Below are 24,360 nucleotides of genomic sequence, written 5' to 3'. Positions count from 1 at the left end.
CACAGCTGTGACCTTGCATCTGGGAGATAGTGGGTTCGAACTCCACTGTTGGCAGCCCTGAAGATGGTTTTCCGTGGTTTCCCATTTTCACACCAGGCAAATGCTAGGGCTGTACCTTAATTAAGGCCACGGCCGCTACCTTCCAACTACCAGCCCTGTCCTATCCCATCGTCACCACAAGACCTGTCTGTGTCGGTGCGACGTAAAAACAAATAGCAGCAGTACTGATATTAATCTGTCTACATGTTTAACTTTGTTGGTAATCCTTGAGTACCAGTAGTTCTTGCAAATATCTAACTTTAGGCCTAATTGGAAATTTTCATTTCTGTTTGTGCTTAGTAATAACCTGTTGTAATTAGAATACGTCTGAACATAGTTTAAAATTATTGTAGTGTATTGTAGCATCTGAACAAAGTTTAAAATCATTGTAGTGTATTATAATATGTTATTAGAAAATAGTGTGTTAATTCTATTACTGCAAAATATTTGTGTAGTATACCCCATGATATCTGTAGTAACTCCCTTACAAGAATTCTGTTGTAGTAATTAGGGTAGACTTTAACTGCAGTTTAGAATTGTGCAATTCTTGTTTATCCAACAATGGATTCTAAAAGTATCTCTCTCTCTCTTTCTCAGACATAACCAACTTTTAAGAGGTAATTAACAGCAATTTTCAAGCTGTTAGGGTGTTGTAGGAATAAAAAATTGTACAACTAAGAAGTATTGTAGTGTAGTAGTAGCCTATATAAATTACCTTATTGTTGTGTGACCTTTCCGAACTATCCTAGACAATATTTCTTTCCTTTCATGAAGAACAGTACTTCATATGAAGTTTTACAAATTTGCAGGACTGCCTCTTACCTTTTAACTTATATTGAAATGTACCATTGTTTTATGTTGAATTTATGTATTTTACACAGTATATATTTGAAGAGGTCATTCAATACAGGTTTTAATTACCTGGCATTTCATTTCTCAACGCAATCTCAAAATTCAGTTTCACATTACTTAATTTGACAAAGTTTATATAAAGTATACTACCCCATTTGAAATTGACACATACGCATGAGGAAAGAACATTACTTCATATGAATTTCACAAAACGTATATGATTGTTTTTATACCTTTCTACTTATATATATTGAAGTGTGCTAATGTCTTCTTTGCATGAAATGTATTTTAAATAGCATATAATTGCAGGAGTTATTCAACAGAGGTTACAATTACCTAGATCACTATTAATTCAAACGCACTTCACTTTGTTATTGTAATTTCAACTTTGAATTCACATTACTCATTTTGACAAAGTCTAAGCCTAATAAGAAGTATCTGTATAAGCACATGCGGCTACATTTAAGCATATTTAGTCGACAAAAAACAATGCAATATAAAAGTCCTTTTAAAGAACTATTATTAGTAAAACTTGAACGATAATGCTATATTCAAGGTCAGGTGTAAACAACAAATTTTATCATGTGTTGTAATTTTTTTAATGTGTTAAAGATAGATATCTTTTTAATATTCTTGATCCTTTAAACTTAGATGTAAGAAGCAGAATTTCACTTCTAGACATACTACCTAATGTCTATCAAACACGACATGTTTATTTGTAAGATACAACTGTTTGAACATGTATTCTGATGTGTATGTAAATGACAGCTGAAGATGACTTGTAATAAGTCGAAACCGGTCCTGTTTTAAATAACAATATTAAATTTAGTATTGATAAGGTGGATCTCTTTCTTTCTATGACATACTATAGATATCAATACGGAACATCATGAAATTTATTAATCAAGACAGCATAGATCTGTCATGCAATCCCATATTTCCCAGCTAAATACGTTTACATTACAAGAAAGGAAACAGGCAATCTTAATTTCTGGATGGCCTACGTAATAACATACTATACAATATCATCCCACTAATTTCTGGTAATTATTTCGAGAAGAGTAGAATTGATACTTCACAAGCCAGTCCCATTCATGATGCACCCCACTCGACACCTTCTCCAAGCCACCACCACCACCACCACCACCACCACCACCACCACCACCACCACCACCACCACTCCCCGTTCCAAGAATGATACTTAAAAACCTGAAACAATAGTACTCAAACTGTCACACATTCACAAGCTGTGGGCGACTCCTAATCCAGCAGTTCCAGCTTCTGACAGAGTTTTCAATCTACAATTTTTAAAAAAATTCTCTAGCATCTACATTTATTCTACATCTCAGACCTTTTACATCTCTCAGACATTCATCTGCTTTCAAAACTCATCCGTTTGAATATTTTGGGCTTTATTGACAGAACACCAGAAGATAAGAAAGTATCTGGTTCATTTTCCAAAAACACCTATCATCAAAGTCAAGAATTTATTTTGTCAAGTAAATACCATGCTGTCCACATCACAGTTAATAATTGTATGTCTCAGTATCTCAAATTTGAGATTTTCACTTTTACTAAAGGATTTAATCAAGCTAAGGCATATGTTCCTTTAACAGTTAATATGCCCTTCACATTCAACGAAGTACATTGTTTTCAAACAGGACATTCTCTTCATCAAGAGGCATTAATTTTTAAGGATTTCCTAAGATGTGCAGTGGTTTTAATATGTTTTGGCCCCCATTCCATTGAACAATACACATTCTTTAACATCACACCACATGAAAATGCACACCCCACCTTGTGATAATTAATCAAACAAGTGCTTATGGTGCAACAGAGGATTCATGCACTTATCACCAAGTTTATGTACAGTGTTTTTAACATGACATTCTTTTTAAACACACATTCATTTTTAGAATACTTGAAAAGAGTCAAATATTTTAATGTGCATCAGGGACAGGGAAGGAAAAAGGGAGAAATGGTTTAATGGTCAAGATTAAAAAACAAAAAAATGAAATTTATCCAAATTTAAAAAAAATAAGAGCATCAGTTTTTAGGGTGTGATGATAGTATACAAGTAATTGCTGTGCCTTGCAATGAGTGTATAATTTATTTAGCAACAGGACACTCATTGTGTCGCTACAAAATGAAATACTGGCCTGCCGCCAGTTCAGCATAAATAGCAAGAGTTACTCTCTTCTGCTGACAGCACAAAGAAATTGACCTTGAAGAATGAGGGAGAGGGTGGTGATGATGATGATGATGATGATGATGATAATGATGATGATGATGATGATGTTTAAAGGGACCTAACATCTAAAGTCATCGGCCCAGGAGGGAGAGGGAGGGAGAGGCAAAGGGAGGGGGGAGATAGAGAGAATGTTTGAGGTCTCACCCCCTGGTCAGAAAGCGCACTGAATAATGGGAGAAATACTACCCCAACCGAAGAGACATAGCGATCTAACATCATAATTAGTTGTGCTCCATGACTCTGGTTACGCAATTTGAGAGAAAATACATAAACTGAAGTGTACATGTCTGTTTTTTAGGTTTGATCCTGGCTCGGTCCAGTGGTATTTGAAGATGCCCAAATATGTCAGCCTCATCTCGGTAGATTGACTGGCACATAAAAGAACTCCTGCAGGACTAAATTCCGACACCTTAACGACTCCGAAAACCGTAAAAGTAGTTAGTGGGATGTAGAGCAAATAACATTATTATTATTATTATTATTATTATTATTATTATTATTATTATTATTATTATTATTATTATTTCTCATGACACCATTAGCTGTTATTACCATGGGCACATGCAGCTTATAAAATGGTAGGTATAAAATGCAAATTTCTTACATTAATATGGCAACAGCATTATTTTCTAGCCATTTTTGTTTCCTACTCTTTATTGGCATTTTTCTTTTCGCCCTGGATTTTGTACAAACATAAACGCAAGTAAATTTTTCGACTCCTTGACTGAATTGTCAGCGATGAGGCCTTCAGTTCAGAGGGTCCCAGGTTCGATTCCCAGCTGGGTTTGGGATTTTCATTTCGTGCGATTAATTCTTCTGGCTCGGGGGACTGGGTGTTTGTGTTTGTCCCCACATTTCCCTCCTCATATTAAGACAATACACCACACTACCAACCACCACAGAAACATGCAATAGTGATTATATTCCCCATATAGGGTTGGCATCAGGAAGGGAATCTGGCCATAAAACAGGGCCAAATATCCATATGCGCCATAGTTCGCACCCATGACCCCACAGGTGTGGGAAAATCAGAAGAAGAATAAGAAGATGGCAGATAAACACATGTAAATTAGAAGGAAGAAATCATATTTTTCCAATAGCTTATCTATTGGAGGTAGTTAAAAGCACATGGCCGACGATGGCATGTATTTATGCTGGGGCTGCTTTAATCCCTAAACATATTTTCAAAACGCTGCCCCTCTTGTAACACAATAGGTTACGTAAGAGGGGTTACACACAATACCCTGTAGCTCGTAGCATCTTCCTGCTCATCATTCCATTTCATCAGCTCTGCGATATTTCTTGTTTCTTGACAACTTATTCCTGGCGTGCTGACTTCTTATCAAAGTGACCATGGATTGCAGTGCATGCAAGATTATTTTTGCTATTGTGTAATGTCGAACAACCAACTGCACTTCCGAGGGGATAATTAATGAATAAATGCAGTATCACTAGGATGAATGGGACATGAGGAAACTGGAGATCCTGGTGAAAGCCTATCTGACCTCCGTCTTATCCAGCACAAATTTTACATGCAGTCACCAGGTATTAACGTAGGACTAGCATTAAAGGCCGATGTCTAACTGTTTTAGACATGAGTGTAGTGAAAATAAATAATAAAATTTGAAAAAATCTAATCACACCTCAAAATTGAATTAACTTTACTTAGACAATACATAGTAGGCCTATTTTGATCTTATTCGGTACTATTAAGTGAATTTGCAACTGTTAGTGAGCCTTAACATTTAAACCTATAAAACAATAATAAGATAGAAAGGACATCACCTGTGACCTGACACCACTTCAACCAGCTGGCGTTAACTCACGCTCGAGCGTCTAGAAGTGTGTCATCGTCAGTTGTCACGTGGGCGTTAAAGTAACGGAATGCAGATGTCTTTGGTAGTGGGATGATGTTCACCAATACTGTCCCATTTGCCTGGGTACTCCAGGTATTCTCTTTTTGAGAGGTTTAGTCAAAATTCAAATGTTTCAAGCCTTGTTTTCCACTGAGTAACCATATCATTAGGCCTGTTTCGTGGTTCGTTAGGCTGCATAACGTTGCCTGAATGGGATGTTTGCAGGTTCATGGGTATTGTGTCCAAGCACAGGCTGAATAGGAGTGGTGACATGGCGGATCCTCGATGAACTTCCACACTAATGTCAAATGGTGCTGTGATGCCAACTGCACAGCGGATAGAGTATAGTTGTGGTAGAGGGCTGAACCCAATGGACATACTGCTCTGGGACACCATGGGTACGGAGCAAATACCAGATGAGTTCATGGGACCCAGTCAAATGTCTTTTCCAAGTCTAGAAAGGCCACATGGACCATTCCTCCCTTCTCTCGGCCAGCAACTGGACAGCATGGATAACACCCATTGTTCGCCGGCCTTTAACGAAGCCACATTGGTTGGATGAGACAGGCTTCTAGGCATGCAGCAATCACCCACTCAAAGATTTTCGTGCTGTGACAGAGGAAACGAATTGTGTGGTAGTTGGCAAAGATAGTAACATCACCACTGCCTTTCCAGGTCTGCATGAGGATGCTGGTCTTCCAAGTGGATTGTATGTCATTTCTTCAATGCATTTGTTGAAGAATTTTGCTAGAAATACAGTCCCACATTGCCCCATTTTCTTCAAAATTTAAGCAGAAATGTCATGTTTCCTGTTTTTCATTTTAATATCTGATTAGGCCATCTCTTTTCAGTTTCAACTCAGTTAATTTATGAGGGCTGTAAATAAAGTAGTGGCAATGTAGTCCAGACACTCGCAGGAGATAAGGAATGTGCAAATAGGATGTGGGAACAGTCAGGTGGCGCTGTTGTTGATGTGATGTGTGCATTTGACGGGCATCCAGTTAGGAGTGATGTTGCTGTGTGGCGTTAAAGTTAAGAGTGTCGATTTCACCGCTCAAAAGCATGATTTCAGAAGGTGATCAGCATTCATAGTTGAGGTTGTCCGTGGCAAAAATGCATCTGTATGTTATCGGGGATCACGTGAAACCTGTGACGAGAATGCATTTCCGTATAGGACAGTTGCACGAAGGGTTAAGGCGTTTCATACGGGCTGGAATGAGACTCTGGATTTGCACCTCACAGGTCAGCCGTCCATTCCTCAAGATCAGATCGACATAGTGAGCGGTCTCGTTTCCATAGACCATGAATGGACTGTCCGGGAATTATCTGTAGAGGTTGGTCTTAATCATCAAACTGTGTGGCACAGACTGTCGAAAAATTTTAACATGAGAAAAATTGTGTCCGTTCGGTTCCACATCAATTCACCAACATACAGAAATGGAACCGGTATGCACTGGCTGGAATCCACCTGGACAAATACTGCAGCTAAGGGGACAGATTTCTGCAGCGTATTGTCGCCATTGATGAGACGTGGGCACGAGCCTACGAGCCTGAATTAAAGCGTCAATCGAATGAATGGCATCACCCAGGTTGGCCATGTCCACAGAAATTTCGAAAGGAGCCCAGTTGAGTGAAGCTTATGCTGATTGTGGCTTATGACTATGAGGGTGTTATTCTTACGCATGCTATGCCTGAGGGACAAACCGTCAACAGTGACTACTATTGCAGATTTCTAGAGCAACATCTGCATCCATCTATGTGACGCAAACGTCCACGTTTATTGTGAGACAATCATCCTATCGTGTTACAAGACAATGCATGTTGTTATGTCTTAAAGAATGTCAAGATCTTACTGCAACGGTGTCCGACTCGTTGGCTGAATGGTCAGCATAGTGGCCTTCGGTTAAGAGAGTCCCAGGTTTGATTCCCGGCCGGGTCGGGGATTTTAACCTTCATTGGTTAATTCCAGTGGCTCGGGGGCTGGGTGTTTGTGCTGTCCCCAACATCCCTGCAACTCACACACCACACATAATACTATCCTCCACCACAATAACACACAGTTACCTACATATGGCAGATGCTGCCCACCCTCATCAGAGTGTCTGCCTTACCAGGGCTGCATTCAGCTAGAAATAGCCACATGAAATTTTTAAAAAATTGCAAAGGTGGCATTGGGAGGTCTTGGAAAACCCTCTGTACTCACCAGACATGAGTCCTTGTGACTACGACCTATTTCCGAAGTTGAAGGAACACCTCCGAGGCCGCCAATTTCCTGACATGATATCTGTACTATGATCTGCAGGGCACTCTGTTGCTGTCTTCAATAGAGAACGCTTTGCAAACGGTCCCCAACGGCTTCCCGATATTTGGCAGAAGGTAATAGACTTTGCGGTTGACTTTGCTGAAGGAATGTAATGCAATTGTACTAGTTAGTTCATTAAATATTGTGTTCTATCAATATTGCCACTACTTTATTTATAGCCCTCGTATAACTGTTAGGTTCTTCAGTCTGCTAAAACTAATTTTGATTAATAAATGTATAAACTATCTGAAAAGCAAACATATAGTAACAGAATTTTACTTGAAAAGGAAACAACTTAATTAAAATAGAATGACATGTTTTGTTCCTAAAAGAACATCATCAGATTCTATCAAACCACACTCAAATCATGTTTATTTCCATTTAAATACTTAGGAACTTGAAATCTGGAACTTATCTTAATGAAGTCCTGCTTTGTCTCCACACCGGCATACGTTTTTCATTGCATGGAGGGCAGCTGCAATCCAGGTATGTGTGATGGGTGGAACTGCACTCTGCACTGGATTGGCTGTGGGGATAGTTGGATGTGGGAACTCCTCATTACAAATGGCAGTAAAGTGTTCATGCCAGCATCTAAATATATCTGCTGGGTTTCAAAGGAGTCGTCCATGTTCGTCCTTGATGTGGATGAAATTACCAATATCTCCAGTGGCACGATAACGAGATCTGGTGATCCTAGAGATAGCAACTGGCTCCACTGGGTTGATCTAAGCATTCATAAACGTCACAAAAATAAATGTCCTTGGCGGTTGTTACTGTTTGTTTGGTGACAGACTTGAGTTTCCTATAGCGGACCAGACTGGTGTCAGTTCTTGTTGGTAATCTTCTTGGACTTGACTGCGCGCTGGACCTCGTTATTCCACCTCCAGACCTGTTTGTCCATGAAATGCTTTCCTGGTGTCATCACTCCTTACCCTTATCCAAAATCCTTATGCTGAGCGTCCTACCTGTGGTGCATAATGAGAGACATGGCAATTGGCATGCCATTCTGGCAGGATGTTGTGTCTTGGTACAAGAGCTTGTATCCTTCACTAATGTCGCAGGCCTTTGCACCTTTCTAGTTTGTCTACTGGATACAGACAATGTCCACCCGTCATAGCTTATATAATTCAGACAACTCGCGGCTGCATCCAGTCATTGTCCCAATGTTGATCATCACAAATCGGGTAATTTGGCCTCGCTTCTTTAACCTGCTCTGGCCTTGGGCAGGAAGCCCTGGCACATTTCTCACATCAATAGGACATCATCGAATTTCTGAAGGCTACAATAAACATATATATTGTGAGCACTCCATGTCATATGATGTCAGCATGTTAAAGATCTCTGGTGGCACATTTGGTGTCAACCTGACAAAATTCAATAAAAACTCAGCCATAAGTAACCTAATGGAGTTTTGGTTCACTGTTGAAATCTGGCAGAGTAAAACGGTAGATCAAAAATTAACATGCAGGCAGGCTAGATGGCGTCACCTCAATATGCCAGTACCCGGTGACTGAAGCCATTGAATAACTATTTTACTTGAAATTTGCCACTAGGGCTAATACCTCTATTTGCAAATGAAGTACACTGAGACACCAATTAATTGATATACTTTCTGGTGTCTAGAAGCACTTTTAAACACTTTCAAAGTCTAAGGTGAATTATATTTTGGGACTGGCCCAAACCCATCATGCTCCTGCCAAATTCTGATACCCACTAGGATTGACGGTCAAAGTCATCATCGCTGTCGCCCCCCATGAAAACTGTTCCGTGGATCTGCCCCTGATGCGCATTGGTTTTAACATGACAGTCTACTTTTTTCAAGGAACATTAAATTTAAAGTTTCAAATATTTGAATGTATGTTTATTAATGTATATCTTTTAGTTTATAAGAGAATGAGTATTCTTTACCATTAATTATTTGTCAACTGATACTAACCTGAAACAAACAGAAACCTGCACTGACTGACTGTAACTCATCACGAGTAAAACAATTAATGATTCTGCTGACCTTAAATAAAAAAGTTCTTTGTGACTGAACTCAATTTACCAAATGTCAATTGGGAAGGTAATGCAAATGGCAAGAAGCATGAACAACAAATGGTAAATAATCTGGGAAGGACAGCTGAATCAGAAAGTAACAGAACCAACTAGAGAGAAGAATATTCTGGAGGTGGTGCTGGTAAAAACAGATGAGCTCTACATAGAAACTGAAGTGGTACATGGTATTATCGATCATGAACGGTTTTTGTCATAGCTACAAATAAATAATAGAAAGAAACGTTGTGAAAGTAGGACTGTTAGGCCGTACCATATGGTTGATAAGACAAGCATGAGAGAGTTTTAAAAAAGTAATCATGATCTGTGCAAAACGGTAAACAAAAATTTAAACAGTCTGTGGGAGGGGTTTAAAGCAACAAGGAATGTGAAAGGAAGTATGTATTTTTATACGTGGTAAGGAACAGTAAAGACCAGCTATATTATAACAGAGAGGTAAAGAGGCTAAGAAGTAGGTGCAGGTTGGAAAGAAATAGAGATAGAAATGGATGTGGAGGTAAGGAGAAATTGTAGGAACTTACAAGGAATTTGAATCTAGTGAAGAATTCAGCTAAGGCAAAGTGTAACATGATGGCAGGCATAATTGGCAGTCATGAAAATTTTAGTTAAAAATAGAGAAGGGTATGAACAGGTACTTTAAGGCAAAAACAGGTTTTAAGGAGGACATTCCAGATATCATTAATGAACAAGAAGAGTGTCTATGTGATCATTTATAGAAGGCAGAAGTATCCAGTGGCTGGCCCCGCAGTGTAGGGGTAGCATGCCTGCCTCTTGTAGGCCCCGGGTTAGATTCCCAGCCAGGTCAGGGATTTTTACCTGGACCTGAGGGCTGGTTCGAGGTCCAGTCAGCCTACGTGATTACAACTGAGGAGCTATCTGACAGTGAGATGGTGCCCCCAGTCTAGAGAGCCAAGAGTAACGGCCGTGAGGATTCGTCGTGCTGACCACACGACACCCCGTAATCTGCATGTTTTTGGGCTGTGCAGCGGTCGCTTCGTAGGCCAAGACCCTTCACGGTTGTTGCGCCATGTAGTATGGCTTCTTTTAGAAGTAGTAGTAACTGAATTGGGTGGCCATATTTCTAGAAAATAGAACACAGAGAATTATATTAAGTGATTAACATGGAAATTCTCAAAGCAGTAAAATTGGACTTTTACATTTTCTTCTAAATATATGTGATAAGAGTAAAGAATTAAAATAAGAGATAAGGTTATTTACAGATGATGTTACACTGTACAGATTAATAAATAACAAGATTGGGAGCAAATGCAAAAAGACCTTCACAATGTTGTGAGACAGACAGCAGGCAATGGTGTGATGGTAAACAGGAAGAAAAATCAGGTTGTTAGTTTCACAAAGAGAAATGGTCCTGTCAGTTTTAATTATTGCATTGATGGGGTCCAAGCTCATTACAAAAATCACTGTACGTACCTATGTGTTAATATAAGGAAAGATCTCCATTGAGGTAATCACACAAACAGGATTGTAAATAAAGGTTACTGATCTCTTCATACAAGGGCTGCCTGGCTGAGGCGGTAAAGGTATGCTCAGTTCACCCAGAAGGATGTGGGTTCGAATCCCTGTCAGGAAGTTGTAAAATTTAAGAAACGAGATTTCCACTTCCAGAGGTGCATATGGCCCTGAGGTTCACTGAGCCTACAACAAAAATGAGTACCAGGTTGATTCCTGGGGGCAAAGGCGGCCGGGCGTAGAGCTAACCACTCTACCCCATTACGTGCCGAGGTTAACAATGGTGGAAGCCTTTACCTTCCACTCCACAAAGGGCCTTTATGGCCTGTACGGAGGTGACTTTGCTTTGCTTTGATCTCTTCATACAGTTATGAAAGCATTTAGGGATTGTAAGAAGAATGCCATCTCAGAGGACAGGAAGGAAAGTAGGGCTCCCTCAATGTACAGGATACAGAAGGTGTAAAAGAGGGATGGGGAGGAAAGGTGGGGAATTGTAGAAGACAGGTAGTCTAATGTTTTAAGGGGAAGGAGACTGCAGGCTAAGGGCTCCATTCAGGATCAGAATTCAGGACGGGTGTCTGTGAGAAATCGATACAAGTCACTGGAGGTAGAACAGCCGAGGGAAGATGAGGAACAGGGAAATGTTGCTGAGAAGTGTAGAAGTAGGAGAAAGGGACAAGGTAGGAAAGGGAAATGTGGAGTAGTGGATAAGAAAAGACAGGTGGAACAGGGACATGGGATGGAGAAAAGGGAGGAGGAAGTAGCTTCTGCAGCTATCAGGAAAGATAGGACAGACCAGGAGAGGAGGGAATCAAATGAGGTGGGTAGGGTTGAGGCTCTGGTCATGGGGGATTCCATTGTTAGACATGTGGGGAAAGTATGTGGAGGAGACCAGGGTAGATTGTTATCCAGGAATTAGGTTAAGGCAGATGTTGAGGAAAGTAGAAGAGGAGGAGGAGGGAGAGGAGAAGGTGGCTGTGTTTCACGTTGGTACTAACAATGTAAGACAAGCTGGTGTAAGTACCAACATAGTTGGGGATGTGTAGGACCTGGTAAATGCAGCACGAGTGAAGTTTAAGGAAGCGGAGATTGTTATCAGTGGAATACTGTGTAGAAGGGATACTGACTGGAAGGTGATTGGAGATTTAAATGAGACTATGGAGTGTATATATAGGAATCTGGGAGTGAGGTTTCTAGATCCTAATGGGTGGGTAGGAGATAGAGATCTGCGCTCAGATGGCCTTCACTTAAACTGCAGTGGTACATATAAGTTAGGAAATTTGTTTAGAAGGGTTATAGGGAGGTACTTTCAGGCAAACGGGGTGGCCTAGGGAGTGGTGATAAGGGAACAGGGAACTGGAAATCAAGTAGGCATAACAAAATGTTAGTGCTCAACTGTAGAAGTATTGTAAAGAAAGGAATAGACTTAAGTAAATTAAAGATATATACTCACCAGATATTGTAATAGAGTTGAATCATGGCTGAGAAATGATATAATTGGATGCAGAAATTTTCTCACGGAACTGGAGGGTGTATCGTAAAGATAGGACAGGAATGGTAGGAGGGGGAGTATTCATTCTGGTGAAAGAAGAATTTGTAAGCTACAAGAAAAGTTAAAGATGACAAAGATGAAATTCTAGGTGTAAGGCTCATCTCGAAGGATAATAGGCAACTTGATGTCCTTAGAGTGTACAGACTGGGAAAGGGTAGTGCAGACGCTGATTCAGAATTATTTGATAAGAAAATCAGCTATGTTGGAAACGATAAGGAAAGGAACGTGATTGTAGGGGGTGATCTCAATTTACCAAATGTTAATTGGGAAGGTAATGCGAACGACAGGAAGCATGACCAACAAATGGCAAATAAGTTAATACGGGAAGGGCATCCGATTCAGAAAGTGATGGAACCAACTAGAAGGGAGAATATTCTGGATGTGGTGCTGGTAAAACCAGATGAGCTCTATAGAGAAACAGAAGTATTAGATGGTATTAGTGATCACGAAGCTGTTTTTGTGGTAGTTAAAAATAAATGTGAAAGAAAGGAAGATATTAAAATTAGGACTATTAGGCAGTACCATATGGCTGAAAAAACATACATGAGGGAGTTTTTAAAAAGTAACCATGATCGGTGGAAAACGGTAAATAAAAATGTAAACAGACTCTGGGATGGGTTTAAAGCAATTGTTGAGGAATGCGAAAATTGGTTTGTACTTTTGAAGGTGGTAAGGAATGGTAAAGATCCACTATATTATAACAGAGAAATACAGAGACTAAGAAAGAGGGGCAGGTTGGAAAGAAATAGAGTTAGAAATGGCTGTGGAAGTAAGAGGAAATTGAAGGAACTTACTAGGAAATTGAATCTAGCAAAAAAGGCAGCTAAGGATAACATGATGGTAAGCATAATTGGTGGTCATACAAATTTTAGTGGAAAATGGAGAGTATGTATAGGTACTTTAAGGCAGAAACAGGTTCTAAGGATATTCCAGGAATCATTAACGAAAAAAGGGAGTGTGTATGCGAGGATCTTCAAAAGGCAAAAGTGTTCAGTCAGCAGTATGCAAAGATTGTTGGTTACAAGGATAATGTCCATATAGAGGAGGTGACTAATGCTAAAGAAGTATTAAATTTTATCTATGATAACAATGACATTTACAGTAAGATACAAAAGTTGAAAACTAGAAAAGCAGCTGGAATTGAGGTTTTGGGAGATATACTAAAGACAATGGGTTGGGATAAAGTACCATATCTGAAGTACTTATTTGATTATTGTTTGCATGAAGGAGCTATACTAAATGAATGGAGAGTTACTATTGTAGCCCCTGTGTATAAAGGAAAGGGTGATAGACATAAAGCTGAAAAAGACAGGCCAGTCAGATTGACATGCATTGATGTAAGCTTTGGGAAAGCACTCTTTCTGATTATATAAGACATGTTTGGGAAATTAATAACTGGTTTCATAGAAGGCAGTTTGGGTTTAGGAAATGTTATTCCACTGAAGCTCAACTTGTAGGATTCCAGCAAGATATAGCAGATATCCTGGATTCAGGAGGTCAATTGGACTGTATCGCGATTGACCTGTCTAAGGTATTTGATAAGGTAGATCATGGGAGACTACTGGCAAAATGAGTGCAATTGGACTTGACAAAAGATTGACTGAATGGGTGGCTATGTTTCTAGAAAATAGAACTCAGAGTATTAGAGTAGACGAAGCTTTATCTGTCCCTGTAATAATTAAGAGGGGAATTCCTCAAGGCAGTATTATTGGACCTTTATGTTTTCTTATACATATCAATGATATGTGTAAAGAAGTGGAATCAGAGATAAGACTTTTTGCAGATGATGTTATTCTGTACAGAGAAGATCTTCTTGGTAAGCCTGTTGCTGTCCATTCGTTGCAGGTGTCCATAGAACTTGAGCCTCCTACATCGCATTCTGGTATCGGCTGATTCTAACTGTCTATACAGCTCAGAGTTCGATTTATGTCTGTAGGTTCTATCTGGGAGCAATCTTGGTCCATAAATTTTCCTTAGGATACATCGTTCGGCTTTCTCTAGATCATCCATGGTGCCTTTTTTTGTTCATCAGGAGGGTCTCTGAGGCATACAAAAACTGTGATCTGACAACAGTTTTGTAATGACAGATCCTAGCATTTTTCAAAATGCACCTCTTATTACAATGACTGTGGGATAGTTGGTACACAACATTGAGTTTGTTACAAGATGGATGTGCCGTCTCTACCATTGGGGTGGACCCATTCACCAAGATAGAGGAAGTAATCAATTCTCAAAATCATTCCATGTATGGTCGTCAAAGGGGGGTTTCCGGGAGCAGAGTCTCAAAGAACTTGGTTTTGTCGTATGATATCTGTAATCCTGCCTTCACCGCTATCTTGTGCAGGGCTCCGGTAGCAATGAGAGCATCCTTAGAGTTGTTGGTTAGGATAGCAATGTCATCTGCGAATGCTAGGCAGCTGATTTCAATCTTTCGGGTCCCAGCTCCAATGGCAACTGGTTTGATTTCTACACTCCTCCGTCTACATTCTCAGTTCTTGATGACTTTATCAAGCACTAGATTAAACAGAATGGGTGAGAGGTCATCACCCTGTCGTACTCCAGTTTTTATCTTGAAACTCCAAGATAGTTCTCCCCTGAACTTCACCTTAGATTTTGTATCTGTAAGAGTCCGTTGGATGAGGGTGCGTGGGTTGTCATCGACACCTCGTTCTTGCAGTACAGAGAAGAGTGTCTGGCAGTCAATGGAATCATAAGCTGTTTTAAAGTTGACGAAAACCACGGCGATGTTCATACTCCTTACTTGTTTTAGCTGGAGAAATGGCTTTTAGGTTGAAGATCTGCTCGGTACAGAACCGTCCACGCCGAAATCCTCCTTGATATTCACCAATCGTTCTATCACATTGCTTTCCACATTGTCCAGTAAAATCCTTGATAGCACTTTGTATGCTACTGACAGCAGAGATATCCCTCGGTAGTTATTGACATCACTGCGGTCACCTTTCTTATGTAAAGGGTGTATGACAGCTGATTTCCAGTCATCAGGGATCTTGCCTCCCAGCAGTCAACCAAGATCTGGTGTATGGCCTCTATGATCTTATTTCCACCTGCTTTTAGAGCTTCCGCAATGATGCCATCTTCCCCAGGTGCCTTACAGTTCTTAAGATGTCCGATGGCATTAGCAACTTGCTGCATTGTTGGTGGGTTGGATGGGAGGTGTATCTCTGGAGGATCTTCAACAGGTAATCTTTCCATGGGCTCTTCGCAATTGAGCAACTGCTCAAAGTAGTTTGCCAAAAGTTCCACATTCCAGCAGTTACAGGTGACCAACTCCCTGTCTGTATTCTTACAGTGAAGGCAATGTGGTTTATATAGTTGGGGACAAAACATGACGACCTCAGTTCTTGGAAATGACCTGGAAACCAGCTGTAAATCCCACCCTGCACCCTGCTGAGTTAATGAGCTCAATGTGATCCTTGCTTGGTATGGAGAGGTTGCCAAATCACTTTCTTTAATCTTGACTCTTTCTTCATTCTGAGTGCAGTGCAGCGACATAGTGAGTATTGTTAATACTAAGATATGAAATAACTGATATTTGTAATATTTATAACTTATCAGTGTAGCCCAAGCGTAATATGTCGGTATTCTTCCGGCCGTGGGTAAATCAAGAATCACAGTGTAACGAAGCGGAATTAAATCAGCTGTCTGGACCTTCGTCTTCTTCTTCTTCTCCTTCCACACCAAGAACTCCAACTAAAAGTGACAAAAATGCAATTGGCAGAGATGTTAAGTTACGAAAACAAACTGTGACTTGGTAAGGAACATTAAAAATTTCTTACAAGGTGTTTTAGGAAATGGCGGTGTTATAACTTGTAAAAATTTAAATAATTTAGCATCAGAAGCGACAGGAATCTGTGTTACTATGGTGAAAAAAAACAGTTAAAGTCAGTGATGTCAATACCTATGTAACCCCCACTAAAAAGAAAGTTCGGAAGCAGAACCTGCTTCGACGAAAAGTTTTTGAGTACTTTTGAGTAAAACTTTATTATTACACGAACGTCCGACTTGTTGGCTAAATGGTCAGCGTACTGGCCTTCGGTTCAGAGGGTCCTGGGTTCGATTCCCGGCCGGGTCGGGGATATTAACCTTCATTCGTTAATTCCAATTGCCCAGGAGCTGGGGTTTGTGCTGTCCCCAACATCCCTGCAACTCGCACACCACACATAACACTATCCTCCACCACAATAGCACGCAGTTACCTACAAATGGCAGATGCCGCCCACCCTCATCGGAGGGTCTACCTTATAAGGGCGGCACTCCGCTAGAAATAGCCACATGATATTAAAAATCACACTAATGTAAGGGCCATTGCCACCTGCTCCCAATTGCGATGTATTTATTAATAATAATAATAACAATAATAATAATAATAATAATAATAATAATAATAATAATAATAATTAGTTTTTTCTGGGGACCCACATGTCAGATTAAATGTATTTTTTCCCTTTTACAAATATACCTACCTACCTACCTACCTACCTACCTACATACATACATACATACATTATCATTATAGACTGTTACACCTTTTAGCGTTCAGTCTGCAAGCCTCTGTGAATTTACTAAACGTCGCCACAATCCTCGATTTGCAACTAGTGTTGTGGCCTCATTTAGTTCTATACCTCTTATCTTCAAATCGTTAGAAACTGAGTCTAACCATCGTCGTCTTGGTCTACCTCTACTTCTCTTACCCTCCATAGCAGAGTCCATTATTCTCCTAGGTAACCTATCCTCCTCCATTCGCCTCACATGACCCCACCACCGAAGCCAGATTATGCGTACAGCTTCATCCATCGAGTTCATTCCTAAATTAGCCTTTATATCCTCATTCCGAGTACCATCCTATCATTGTTTCCACCTGTTTGTACCAGCAATCATTCTTGCTACTTTCATGTCTGTTACTTCTAACTTATGATTAAGATATCCTGAGTCCACCCAGCTTTCGCTCCCGTAAAGCAAAGTTGGTCTGAAAACAGACCGATGTAAAGATAGTTTCGTCTGGGAGCTGACTTCCTTCTAACAGAATACTGTTGATCGCAACTGCGAGCTCACTGCATTAGCTTTACGACACCTTGATTCAATCTCACTTACTATATTACCATCCTGGGAGAACACACAACCTAAATACTTGAAATTATCGACCTGTTCTAGCTTTTTATCACCAATCTGACATTCAGTTCTGTTGAATTTCTTACCTACTGACATCAATTTAGTCTTCGAGAGGCTAATTTTCATACCATACTCATTGCACCTATTATCAAGTTCCAAGATATTACACTGCAGGCTTTCGGCACAATCTGCCATTGAGACCAAGTTGTCAGCATAGGCCAGACTGCTTATTACATTTCCACCTAACTGAATCCCTCCCTGCCATTTTATACCTTTCAGCAGATGATCCATGTAAACTATGAACAGCAAAGGTGAAAGATTACAGCCTTGTCTAACTCCTGTAAGTACCCTGAACCAAGAACTCATTCCACCATCAATTCTTACTGAAGCCCAATTGTCAACATAAATACCTTTGATTGATTTTATAATCTACCTCTGATTCCATAGTCCCCCAGTATGGCGAACATCTTTTCCCTCGGTAGCCTGTCATATGCTTTCTCTAGATCTACGAAACATAAACACAACTGCCTATTCCTCTCGTAGCATTTTTCAATTACCTGCCGCATACTGAAGATCTGATCCTGACAGCCTCTCTGTGGTCTGAAACCACACTGGGTTTCATCCAACTTCCTTTCAACGACTGATTGCACCCTCCCTTCCAAGATGCCAGTCAATACTTTGCCTGGTATACTTTTTTGCTAGGGGTTTTACGTCGCACCGACACAGATAGGTCTTATGGCGACGATGGGATAGGAATGGCCTAGGAGTTGGAAGGAAGCGGCCGTGGCCTTAATTAAGGTACAGCCCCAGCATTTGCCTGGTGTGAAAATGGGAAACCACGGAAAACCATCTTCAGGGCTGCCGATAGTGGGATTCGAACCTACTATCTCCCGGATGCATCCTGGTATACTAATCAATGAGATACCTCGATAGTTGTTGCAATCCTTCCTGTTCCCTTGCTTATAGATAGGTGCAATTACTGCTTTTGTCCAATCTGAAGGTACCTTACCAACACTCCATGCTAATTTTACTACTCTGTGAAGCCATTTCATCCCTGCCTTCCCACTATACACCATTTCAGGTCTAATTTCATCTATTCCTGCTGCATTATGACAATGGAGTTTATTTACCATCCTTTCCACTTCCTCAAGCGTAATTTCACCAACGTCATTTTCCTCCTCCCCATGAGCTTGGATGTTTGCAACACCACCAGGAAGATTTCCTTTTACATTGAGAAGATGTTCAAAATATTCCCTCCACCTCTCCAGTGATTCCCTGGGATCTATTATGAGTTCACTTAAATTACTCAAAACACTGTTCATTTCCTTTTTCCCTCCCTTCCTAAGATTCTTTGTTACTGTCCAGAAAGGTTTCTCTGCTGCTTGACCTAGCCTTTCCAAGTTGTTACCAAAATCTTCCTATGACTTCATTTTGGATTCAACAACTATTTGTTTCGCTCTGTTTCTTTCAACTACATACAAATTTCTGTCTGCCTCGGCCCTTGTTTGGAGCCATTTCTGATAAGCGTTCTTTTTACGTTTACAAGCTGCTCTCACTTCATCATTCCACCACGATGTTCGCCTTTTCCCATCTTTACACACAGTTGTTCCTAGGCATTCCCTTGCTGTTTCTACTACAGCATCCCTGTATGCCACCCATTCACTTTCTATATCCTGAACCTGCTTACTGTCTATTGTTCGAAACTTCTCTCTAATCATATCCATGTACTTCTGTCTAATTTCCTCGTCCTGGAGATTTTCTACCCTTATTCGTCTGCAGACAGATTTCACTTTCTCTACCCTAGGCCTAGAGATACTTAGTTCACTACAGATCCACAGAAAACTCGTACATTCCTGACAGATTTCCTGAACTTGAAGTCTATTTAGATATAGTCTATTATGGATCTGGTACCCCTAACCTCCCATGTGTAGCGGTGAATAGCCTTATGCTTGAAGAATGTATTCATAACAGCTAAACCCAAACTAGCACAGAAGTCTAGCAAACGCTTCCCATTCCCATTAGCTTCCATATCTTCCCCACATTTACCAATCACCCTTTCGTATCCTTCAGTTCTATTCCCAACTCTCGCATTGAAATCGCCCATTAGTAATATTCTATCCTTGCTGTTGACCCTGACCACGATGTCACTCAATGCTTCATAAAACTTGTCCACTTCATCCTCATCTGCACCCTCACATGGTGAATACACGGACACAATTCTAGTCCTAATTCCTCCAACTGACAAATCTACCCACATCATTCGCTCATTTACGTGCCTAACAGAAACTATGTTCCGTGCAATGGTATTCCTGATAAAGAGCCCTACCCCAGACTCTGCCCTTCCCTTTCTAACACCCGTCAAGTACACTTTACAATCTCCTATCTCTTCCTCCTTATCTCCCCTTACCCGAATATCACTTACTCCTAGCACATCCAAATGCATCCTCCTCTTTGCTGACTCAGCCAGTTCTACTTTCTTTCTTCCATAAGCCCCATTAATATTGATAGCTCCCCATCGAATTCCATTTCGTTCGCCAAGTTGTTTCCAAGGAGTCCCTCACCTGTAAAATGGGAGTGGGACTCCATTACTCCCATAGGTCCGAGGCTTGCTTAAAATGTTCTGAGCTCGGTAAATTCATGAAGCAGGATGCTACCCTACTTGCACATAGTCCAAGTGAGGATCTCTCCTCTAACGGGTTATGGACCACCAGTGAATTGTATAGTCTTAGCCGCCTGAGCACAAGGAGGGCCATGACTCAGAATATGTCCGAGATGCCCACTCCCATTCCATAGCAACTGGTATCCCGACTCTCAGGACCACTTGCTAGGCCACTCAGCCGTTGCCCATCGTTCACGAACTAGGACGTGACTACAGTAACCCACAAACATGAACCATCTTTACAAATATTTATGTAAAATAAAGTAAAATAAAGTAAATAAATAACAATAATCCAACCTATTTGAAACTTTTTATGGTTTGCAAAACACCCTAATGTGGGAGTTAACGCCTTAAAGTGTATTGATTTCCCTTAACTGTCAAAGGCTACCGTCTGGGCCACGGAGAAGCCAATAATTATACTAATTATGAATAGATAATTCAGTTGTCTCTTCATTCAGTATGAATACACTATTATTTTCGCTTTTCAAAATGGTTTACATTACAAACTGTGCAGGCTATTGGTGGGATAAAATTGGGTAATTTGAACATTCATTCTGTTAACAATTATATGATAATAGCAACAACAAAAGCAGGAAATTATATTATTATTATTATTATTATTATTATTATTATTATTATTATTATTATTATTATTATTATTATTATTATTATTATTATTCATATGGCTATTTCAGCCTTATAATGTTCTGGCTTTTACGTGAAATGGAAAACTACAGAAATCATTTCAAGAACAGCCGGTGGGATTTGAACCCACGGCACCTCCCGACTTCGGGTTACTAGCCCATCACTGAGCTAGTCCAGTTTTATGGGTTGTTTAAGTTTGCGTTTTAGTATTCAGGGGTCTCTCTTCGGTACCTCATAATCTACTTTAGATCACCATTATACAATATTAACATTATTTCTTCATGTCTAAATTCCCGAGCTATAATAACTATAATTCAGTTTACATCGAAATGGCAAATAGTTTCCATGAAAATGTTTTATTCCTGCTCTAGCTCGTTTGGTGCTAATAAAACAGGTTTTATTCCTGCTCTGGCTCGTTTGGTGCTAATGAGGTAGACGATTTGGCAACTCTGACTACGGCAGACGTAGTAAATCCGTCAATCCTATTAGCCCCTAATAGACACCGGGCTGCCGCTGGGAGGGTAGTGGTGTGAGGCGAGGTCGTCATGTTTTGTCCCCAACTATACCCTGAGAGTTCCTCTTTGAAGGCCTGATAAAAGTTTCTGGTGTTGTACATTTTGAATTCTTCATCTAACTTCTCCAGTCTTGACCGATCGTAGGATCTTTTCACACATCTGATGGTCTTACTCAACAGTTTCCACATCATTCTGAAATTCTCCCAGCCTTCCTATCGTTTAGTCGAGAACCACTTCGTCCAGGCTGCGGCGCGCTCATCAACTGCAAGATCACAATCAGTATTCCATCATCTATGTCGTCTCTTCCTTCGAGGTTGCCCGAGGTTATTGGTCGTTTCGCATATGCTGGACTTCAGTTGGTTCCAGTCTTTCATATCTTTTTGCAAGATATCAGTTGCAAAACGTTCTTTATTCCCCGACAAGAATTGGGGACCAATCCTTGGTGGAATTGTGGTAGAAGGTATCTTTCGTTTGGGCAGTAACCTGGTCTTTATTTGTGTGAAGAAATGGTCAAAATCAACATTCCAACCTTTACGAACTCTGACATTCATGATCTCTTTCCTGCATTTTACACTTATTGCAACATGATCGATTTGAAATGATCCTATTGCTCCGTTCGGTGACCGCCAGGTGGTAGGGTATTTTGCCTTTCTGGGGAAAACTGTGGACATGATCTTCAACTGATATAACCTACACAGTTCAATTAAACGCTTGCCATTGGTGTTTGTTCGTCAATGTGCTGTGTAAGGCCCCAGTATATCTTGGTACTGTCGTTCCTTTCCCAGTTATCCGTAAAAAGTTGATAAATCCTCTTTTCTATTTCCCAGCAGAATGTTGGCTTCAAAAAAACTTACTGATGTCTACTCAAATGTGTACGCCGCTTAAGCAAGATTTACAGTTGTACACCAGCAACAAACTGTTCTGCTGAAAGATCATTTTCAAGTTTAAAATGAGTTAAAAATTATCTATGGATGACACAGATTCAAGAATGACTGGTCATTCTTGGAGTGCTCACCTTGGAATCATATATTACAGTCAGTCTTGGTTTTGAGGAAGTGATTAGCACTTTCGCAGCTGAAAAGGCAAGGAGAAAGTAATTTCTGGAAGTTGTGTAAGTTTCACAAATCCATTATTAAACTGCAGTGTATCTATATTTTTTCAATAATGTTTTTACAGGACCCATTAAACTGTAGTGATTGTTTTGTACATCCTTACTGCATTATGTATTGTGTGTTCAGAACAGACTGAAAATTTATAATCTCTACGTTTGTTATACAATATAATGTGCATTTGGTTAAGTTTATATACTTTTCAAAACAATTTCAATTTTACATATCAACTAATTCCACAAGTTTATTTATAGTCTATAAATAAACAGTGATGCTGAAAATTGAACGGGGGGGGGGGGGGTCATAAACCCTAAATACGGGCTTGAATACCACAATTTAATACTAAAAGGTAAAGGTATAAGATACCCAATAATGTGTCACATACCCTTGAACTCCTTCATGAAAATAAATCCTTTTCAAGACAGCAAGCATTTTCCTTTCTCTGCCATTATTAAATGAATTCTTTTCAGAAAGCATTACTCTGGTTTTTACAACATCCACTGGTGTAGTCAATGCAGCAGCTATGCCCCCTAAAAAAAAAAAAAAAAAAAAAAAAAAAGATAATGAATTGAGAATCAAATTTTAACAAAAGGTACAGAAAAAGTGTCTTTTCTAGCCTGTTGGCTGATGGAAGATATAGAGCGTATAGCTCCTCACCCTCTACCCCCTCCCAATTGATTTCAAGGATAGGTGATGAGAGTAAATATCTCTGGGACTCAATATGGGCATTGAATCTCAGTCTGTCCAGTGAGGAAACAGAACTCTCAAGTACCTATGCCACTGCAGCTTACTCTTGCCGTGAATTATCTATGAACTTGCTAGAAGATCTCCACTCATTTGCATGATTTCATATTTTAACATGTCAAGAACTGACCATCCAAATGAGAAGAAAAGCTTCCTTGAAGGAACATTTTAAAAGGATGCATGACATGGACATACAGCTATGATGTTGAAATAAACTTTAATACTCACAGTGGGTAGAAAAAGGATCACATAGAACAAAAAAACTTGTATAGTCAGTCATACATCAAGTTGATGAGTGTTGGGCTTTCTTTTCACTGGAAAAGCACTGTCCATTGCAAATTTGTTCCACATGGCTATGGCTAGACAAGAAACAAAGAATTCTGTCTGCCTAGACATTGTAAGGTGTTTTGAAGAATGCTCTGTCCAGAAAGAGGACCTGAATTGTGAGAAAGCTAGACTTGGGTGTTGCAACACGACAACACACCAGCTCGTGTGTTTCTCCTCTGACAAAAAAACTAGGCAGTTGTCGAGTCCCACCCACTCTACTTTCTGGACTTGGCACTAGCAGACTTCTTATTTTCCAAGCTGAAGTTAACCTAGAAAACTATGTTTCTTGTAAGAACATGTTTTTCAAAGCAGAGATTCCTTAGCACTTTCCAGCACACTACTTTTTTAGTCATTTTTTCATTACAGGCTATTATTACAATTAGGTTGGCACCCCTAGAGGTACTAGGTACAAAGGAATACAAGACGCTGCATGATGGATTGCAGTTTCATTTCCTCCGTTGAGGAGCCATAATCTCATCTAAAGGAGCTTCTCAACCCTGTTGTTGATGCTTCAAGGGAATATTACAGTCATGGGTTACAGCATAGGGATTGAATAAAAGTATTCATGACCGGGTAAGTTGGCCATGTGGTTAGGGGCACACGGCTGTGGGCTTGCATCCAGGAGATAGTGGGTTCGAATCTCACTGTCGGCAGCCCTGAAAATGGTTTTCTGTGGCTTCCCATTTTCACACCAGACAAATGCTGGGGCTGTACCTTAATTAAGGCTGCTTCCTTCCAACTCCTAGGCTTTTCCTTTCCCATCGTCACCCCACTAGCAAAATTTAAAAAAAGTATTCATGAAACAGTAAGTTTCATACAACTTAAACCAAAGAAATATATTGTCAATTATTGGG

General features: G+C 40.1%; 1 protein-coding gene across 5 annotated transcripts in view; it reads right to left on the bottom strand.

Moving 5' to 3' along the window:
* LOC136864458 (S-adenosylmethionine mitochondrial carrier protein homolog) overlaps positions 1-24,360 on the bottom strand; it is a 163,059-nt gene that overhangs the window by 5,265 nt on the left and 133,434 nt on the right. For all 5 annotated transcript variants that reach the window (XM_068226286.1, XM_068226289.1, XM_068226288.1 and 2 more), the window contains one exon: positions 22,821-22,965. In XM_068226286.1, the coding sequence (XP_068082387.1) occupies positions 22,821-22,965 (145 nt within the window). The remainder of the gene's footprint in view (positions 1-22,820; positions 22,966-24,360) is intronic.

This window comes from Anabrus simplex, chromosome 2 (assembly GCF_040414725.1).
Source record: "Anabrus simplex isolate iqAnaSimp1 chromosome 2, ASM4041472v1, whole genome shotgun sequence".
In the NCBI taxonomy this organism is placed as follows: Eukaryota; Metazoa; Arthropoda; class Insecta; order Orthoptera; family Tettigoniidae; genus Anabrus; species Anabrus simplex.
This window is presented reverse-complemented; position numbering and strand designations above follow the sequence as displayed.